The sequence below is a fragment of the Spea bombifrons genome, chromosome 13 (genome assembly GCF_027358695.1).
Source record: "Spea bombifrons isolate aSpeBom1 chromosome 13, aSpeBom1.2.pri, whole genome shotgun sequence".
NCBI classification, from domain to species: Eukaryota; Metazoa; Chordata; class Amphibia; order Anura; family Pelobatidae; genus Spea; species Spea bombifrons.
The window spans coordinates 4,567,346-4,574,717 of record NC_071099.1 but is presented as its reverse complement, the minus strand read 5'-3'; the positions used below and the strand labels follow the sequence as shown (position 1 = coordinate 4,574,717).

General features: G+C 41.6%; 1 protein-coding gene across 1 annotated transcript; it reads left to right on the top strand.

Annotated features, from left to right (window-relative positions):
- Positions 1-598: 598 nt before the first annotated feature.
- ARMC7 (armadillo repeat containing 7) lies at positions 599-2,764 on the top strand. Its single transcript, XM_053453265.1, has 3 exons — positions 599-788; positions 1,380-1,523; positions 2,188-2,764. Exons 1-3 carry the CDS (start codon positions 704-706, stop codon positions 2,544-2,546), a joined length of 588 nt encoding a protein of 195 aa, XP_053309240.1. The 5' UTR covers positions 599-703; the 3' UTR covers positions 2,547-2,764.
- Positions 2,765-7,372: the final 4,608 nt, after the last annotated feature.

Below are 7,372 nucleotides of genomic sequence, written 5' to 3'. Positions count from 1 at the left end.
GATTTACAGATTAAAAATCCCAGTGCTTTAACCGTCCATTAATGCAATCTATGTTGATTTAACCTTCATAAAATACAAGGACTATTCGCATCATACAAAACCAAAGTACGCTAGGATGTCAGGGATCACATTTAGTTCATTTGCAGACTTTAAGCTTGGGGATAAGTAATATATTGCATTTATTTATATAGCACCAGCAGACTCCATAGCATTGTTACTATAGAGGGCAATTAAAATAAATTACATAATTTTAAGTAGGGAATTCTAAGGCAGGGACCACATGTTCAGTTTGCACCTATATTACATATGGCTGGGAACACAGTAAGTTTCCGACCTATTAATGTCAGCAACCCACAACCCAAGAATAAGTGTGTGTGTAAGTTAACAGCAGGTTGGGATATTGGCGGGGATATTGCATGCATAAAATGCATTGTTTGGCGTGTCTCTGTGGTAGCTACAGACCTCTAGAGGTGCTGTATGGAACTATTTAAAAGAACGCGGGGATCGCGGCGTCTGTGTAATGATTTCTACACAGTTTGAGGAAATCATTAACGCTTTATAACCCATTCTTTAAATGGGACGGCACTCCCGACGTCATTAAGCGCGAAATCTAGTAAGGATAACTGCGTTTTCAGTACAGTTTCTAACGTCACATCCAGCGTACGACAGACTATCACTTCCGGTTGTCAATGTAAATGCAGTTATGGCAGGCAAACAATCTACGGATGCCGACCGATTCCAGTATCTCCAGGCGCTAGTTACTGAATTCCAGGATACGGATGGTGCAGGTGAAAATGGTTGTACGCGGCTCAAGTTTGTTATGTACAGCAGCGTATTCGCCAGCCGCTAAGACTTCTGGGAATCATTCGACATCCTCTGAAAAGCCCTGAGAAGTCTTTGGTGATTCATCTAAAAGCACCATAGCACTTTGAAAATAACGTGAATTATAAGGAAAAAAAATCAAAGAAAACAAGATTATTGGTGTTCATACCTTATCAAAGATCTTAAATCAATATATTTCTATAGGTTTGGGTTACTTTTTGCTGGATTCTTAAAACTTCTGTTTATACTGTAAGGAGTTTCCTGTATGTAAGTGTATTTGTAACAGTACTATTATAGTGTATCTCCTTGTATATTCAGCTTATATGTGTTTGTAATGGAGTAATTGCGTGTAGTTTATAAAACATATGACATGCAATGTTATGAATTTGCAGCTAACTGAATGAACATAAATATGTTTAATGTTAGGAACATACTTTATTTCTACCTGCCACTGTAGTTTTCTTTTGCCACACAGCGCAGTGTATGTCTCTTGTACATTCTGCTCTAGTCAGGTTTGTGTCTCTGTGACTGACACCATGCTTTATGCTTTATTTCAGAGGCCAAAGAACAGATTCTGGCAAATTTGGCTAATTTTGCCTATGATCCATGTAACTATCAAGACCTCCGGCAGCTCCAAGTAATTGATCTGTTCCTGGACATGCTAACTGAGGAGAATGAAACCCTTGTTGAGTTTGGAATTGGTAAGATTTTATATTAAAGATTAGATCCTTAATTTCAAGTAAGATCAAATCACATTTAAAGTTGCTTATTTTTTAGCAACGTATGTGTAAAATTTTCAGCCTACACTGGTGTGCTGGAAAACTTACATTAAGTGTATCACGTGTGTCATTTGCATCATGTTTACTCCCATGAATGTAGGCTGGAGTTTCTGCAGTCTTTACAGTGTTTTAGTGTCACCTCTCCTAGCCGGACCATGGTCTAAATGGGGAGGTGACATCTTTCAATGATATTTGACACCCAGGCCCGGACTGGTCACCTGGAGCATCAGTACCAGTGGGCAGACATTTCTGTGGCTGACAGCTTCTCATGCTTACCCGATCTGCCAGTGTGCTGCACTGCGCGACCACTGGGTTAATATGTCAAACTGCCCACTACGTGAGCATAAAATCAGGCCGGGCCCCTGCAGACGCGGAAAATAAGGCTGTAATATGTAGTCTTTTCGACAATACGCTATCTCTGTGCTAAATGCAATCACTTTGCATGATAGAATAGATAACTGCATGATGGAATGCAGACTTAAATAATTATTCTGAGTAGACTGAAAGGACTGATTGCAGCCATTTATTCCTGTTTAATTTAAAATTCATTGTGGCCTTTTTGTTTCTGTCCTTTTTCTTTTTCTAGGAGGTCTCTGTAATTTATGTTTGGACAAAGCTAATAAGAGTCATGTTCTGTCTTCGGGAGGGCTCAAGCTTATCATTAACTGCTTGTCCAGCCGACGAGAAGAAACTGTTCTTTCTGCTTTAACTACTCTCATGTACCTATGTACTCCTGCATCCTGTGCTGATATTACTACCCCTGCTGTTGTGGAGTGTATGGTCCGCTTCTCTCTTTCCTCTAACTGCAGAATTAGAAACCTGGCAACAATATTTCTAGAGGACTACTGCAGTGAAAAGCAGGTCCAGGAAGCAAGAAGCCTGAGTCAGCACACAGCACTTGGCATTCCACTTCCAGAGACTACTCCCATGAAATCAACAGACTAAATAGAAGACCTGGGATTTTATTGAAATATATGTTGCCTCTGTAGTGTTCCTGTGCCCTATTATCTGATTGTATGGTTATTTATAAGTATAAGTATTTAAAAGGGGAATAATAATTGCATACCTGATGTTAGGGTACTTTACCTAGTCCATCATTGCATTCATCCATATGCTTAATGGTTAGCCTAATACAAAAATGGACATTAAACTTTTTTCCAGTACATATTTTCAAAGAGTATGGTTACTTTCATTGGTTCATATCAATGGAGGCTATTGGCTAAAAACCAAATGTTTACATTAACCCCTTAGAGTCCATTGATGGGTCAGACGGGTCACGGAAAAACAGTAACTTAACGACCTATGACATCTGGCCCCTCCCCGTGGACGTCAACATCCGCCATACACTGTATGGCGGCAGACGCCCGTTTTAAACGTTTAGGAGGCTATCAACGATTAAGTGTTTAAAGTGGAGGTGTGGCCTATAATGGGGTTTTAGCGCAGGGATACGCAGTTAGTATTGCCCGACGCCTGGGGACATGCAGTTCTGGGTGCCGGGCAGGCGTTTTTTAATTTTTCATTTAGACCTGCTGCTGGTAAGCCGCAGGGTTAGGATGCAAATCCCCCGCTGTACTGCAGAGGACCTGGATCCCTGCTGCTGCTGGCACTTCTGCCGGGCTTCTATGAAGGAGCACCAGCGTTACATGACCTTCCGTTGCTCCATCATAGAAGCTCCAGCGAAAGTACCATCCAGCAGTGGAGGTTGTCTGAGCGCATCGCACAGATGTCCACCGGCTGCCACAGATGAGGATCCTGCAGTGCTGCAGGGGACCTGTATCCTCCTCTCTGGCATAGAAGCCCCCAGCGGAAGTGGCAAGCAGCAGCAGAGGTTGTCTACGCGCATCGCACAGACATCCACCGGTTAGACACCAGGGAGTCTGGGGATGCATTGGTAAGTCGGGGGGGAGGCAGAGTGGCATATCAGGAGCAGAGTTGCATATCTGGGGGGGCATAAAGCATATCCGGGGGGCAGAGTGGGGTGCATTATGATTTAAGGGGGACCTTAAAAATTTCTGTTTGTATATAATCTGTGCTGGCTAACTGCATTATAGATACCAAAAGTGTTACAATACATGTATTGTGTTCATTAGATTAAATACTGTTTTACCATTCCGCTAATGTAAATTTTTCTTTAAAATAGCACCAAACTTTAAGGGTGCGGCCTATAATCGAGCCAATATGTTATATAGCGCCAACAATTTACACAGCGCTTGTTACATTGAATATATAGTTAAGGGTATGACAAAACTAGAATGGACAGACTAAGACAAGTGGAAAGGGGCCCTGCTTGCAATTCATACTTCAAGGCTGAGCTTACTGGCTATTTCCATTAACCTTAAATTAATCAAAATGATCTTCTGCTCTTAAAATAGATGATATAACATTGTAAATATAATGATTTTTTGTAGTCAGTGATGGAAATGTAATATATTCCTAACATGTAATGAGTTATAAAATATATATATATATATATATATATCATTGGGAAATTCCCTACAGGTTCCTTCTACTCTGCAGAGTTGTTTATCCCAATCCCTTTCATGATCTGACAAATTAGTCAGGGAAACATTCCGTTGGTACATAAAAGTTACAGAGCCATTTTATTCTCATTTTCTGTGCAAGCAGTGTCAAAGGCAGATCAGTCCTAGGTCGTTTGTTAAAACAATCTATTACTTAAATGGAAGGAATATACACTTCCCAATCTAGCACATTCATGTTTTCTCTCTCGCTCTCTCGCTCATGCAAGACTTGTTACAGCCACACCCGCTTCACCTCATTAAGCTTGGCCGTGGCGTAATAGGCCAGAGGCATAAAAGCAGGTGCTTGCAGCATGTAAGCTCAGAAGTAGGATAGAGGATCTAGACTGACACACTTAGGGTTCATGGATCCATCCATTCTCACTCTTGAGCAGCACAACACGTTATCAGTGCTTCACTAACGTTTGTAAAGATCTGTGATGCCTCTTCAATCCAGGGAAAAGTAGCCTGTTCAAGGGGTCAGGAAGAAATTTTTAGCTGGGAATACAGTGATAATCTTTGTCATCAAAGCTCTTTCGACTTCCTCTGGGTCACTGGGTAGGCAAAAAATGATGTAGGCTGTAGACTAGTCCTAGGGTCTGAAGGTTTCCCCCCCCCCCCGCTTAATTGCTCTAAAGGTTTTTTGTCGTATTATTTTTATTTTACCTAGATAAAATGTTCTTCCGAAAATTTAAACTCTTGTTTGTTCATTTGAATCTGTTCTTAACAGAAAATGAGTGTGAAGGTAATACAGGTTTGACGATGTCATAGCGCTTCTTACATACCTTAGTCACATGTCTGCCATTGTAAACATGAATGACAGCATTGAAAATAGAGACTGTCCAAATATTTTCACAGCTATGGGGAGATAATACAAAAATGTGTGCAAAACTATCAAACTGGTTGAATTCTGGTGGCACAGAAGAAATAAATAAACAAGAATGCCCCAGGAAGTTGGATGCGGAGGTTATGGAGAAGGTCAACAAGCAAAGTGGGATAACATTGCCCACATTGATTGCCACAAAGGCTCTTGTTCATGCACTCATTATCTCCCACCTTGACTTTTGTAAAGCTGTTTTAGTTGGTCTTCCTCATACCCATCTTGCCACTCTACAATCCACAATGAATGCTGCTGCCAGACATATCTTCTTCATCCATCATTTAAATCTCTCCCATCTGTCAGTCTCTTCACCGGCTGTATATACTCATGATTACTTTCAAAATCCTGACTCTTACTTTCAAAGCTCTTTATAGCAGTTCCCCTACTTACAGTACATCTCGTCACTCATATAGTTCTCATGTACACTTGCAAGATTTTTCAACGGCTGTCTCTATTCTCTGGAATGCCCTGTTGTTCCCTCTTCAGTCCTTCAAAAGATCCCTCAAGACACACTTATTTAAGGATGCCTATGACCTTTATGCGTTGGCCATCTTCTCAGCCCCTCTCCTGCTTCGGACAATACTTATACTAGTGTGGCTGGTCCATTCCTAACAGTGGCACTTTCACCTCTTGTATTAAATCTGATAGGGTATTTATAGTCTGGCTAAACAGAGAAAACTGAGGTAGGAATGATGAACACAATATATAATTCTGAAGAAAATCTCAATTATAAAAGTATTTATTCACCTAATGAAACACTGGGATGTATACACACACTATATGACTAAAAGTATGTGGACACCTGAGCATTAATATGCACCTTATTTGCTGCTATGGCAGCCTCCACTTTTATGGGAAGGTTTTCCAATCTGCATTCCAAGTCACCCCAAAGGTGTTCAGCTGGGTTAAGATGAGGGCTCTGTGCAGATCACTTGAGTTCCTCCTCACCAAATTCAATAGACTATCTCTTTATAAACCTTGTTTTATGCACATGGGCCAGTCATGCTGGAACAGGAAATAGTGTTCCCCAAACTCATGCCACAAAGTTTTAAGCACACAATTGTCACAGTAGACAGGCACTATGCATTTCTGTAGGTTGCGTTCTCCTGGCATCCCAGCCAGAATCTGGCAAACCCAGATTTATGGCTCAGACTTCCAAATAGTGAAGCATGATTCATCATTCCAAAGAACACATTTCCGCTGCTCCAGAGTCCAATGGCAGTGTGCCTTAACCTCTCTAGCTAACACTTGGATTACGCATAATCTTCAGCTTGTGTGCAGCTGCTCAGCCATAGAACCCCATTTCATGAAGCGCTCGATGCACAGTGCTCTGTAGTGAGTGATGCTACAGAGGACTTTTTACACACTACGGGCTACAGCACTTAGCAGCCCCACTGTGAGTATGTGTGGTCTACTACTTCGTGGCTTAACTGTTGTAATCCCTACTTCACAAAGGTAGCACTGTGAACTAGGGCAGATCTAGCATGGCAGAAATCTCACAAACTGACTTGTGGTAAAGGTGGCATCCTATGACAGTGCCACTTTTCTTACCCATTCTATTGCCACTTGCCAGTGTTTGTCTATGGAGTAGACTTGCGGGATTTAATGTTTGTTTGAAATTCAAGACTAGCACCAGCAAACAGCAGCACTGCACCAATGGATACACATATCCAACGATATGCTATGGGACTAATTTTCTCCAAACAATTAGATCAGTTTGATTACTTGATCCTTCAGAGTATGGAAGGTGATATGGCAGCAGCAGCAGTAGTAGCAGGGCACTGGGAGTAGGTAGACACATTTCCAGTCTAATCATACAGGACACTGAATTTCCCCCAAAGTTAGAAAAATATTTATACTCAGAGAGGTAGAAAGTAAATTGAGCTGCAGCAGCAGAGAGAGAGCAGGGCACAGGGCAGGCACTTACAGACAGTCACATGCAGGGTAAGCGACTGGATGTTTCTGAGCATCATCCAGAGCCGAAAAGATTGATGTTTCCTGTCATCTGGCAATATATATATGGATAAACACCAAATAGGTGTACAGCATAAAATGAATTAAACAATAATAAAACCATTCTGCACCAGTGTCTATATGTGATTGGAATAAAATGAGTAATGTTGGGTCTGCAAATACCATTATCCCCGTGTTACCCCCTGAGCATCACCACCTGTGCTAATTTCCCGCTGATATACCAAGCTTAGACCTCAGCTCCAACCTGTCTGGAGTGCCATACGCTGCTCGGTGTATCCATTGGTGCAATTCTGCTGTTGCTGGTGGTGGTAGTCCTGCAGTCCTTCAGATGGTGCTGCTGTAGGTGAAAGGTGATCACAGCAGAAACACAAATTTCAAATTGATTTTGCTTGCAGTGCACA

Bases quoted from the DNA above. Each gene is read 5' to 3' on its own strand.
- ARMC7 (XM_053453265.1), top strand. From the start codon at position 704: ATGGCAGGCAAACAATCTACGGATGCCGACCGATTCCAGTATCTCCAG. The intron at 789-1,379 runs GTGAAAATGGTT...GCTTTATTTCAG, and splicing joins CCAGGATACGGATGGTGCAG to AGGCCAAAGAACAGATTCTG. The intron at 1,524-2,187 runs GTAAGATTTTAT...TTCTTTTTCTAG, and splicing joins CCTTGTTGAGTTTGGAATTG to GAGGTCTCTGTAATTTATGT.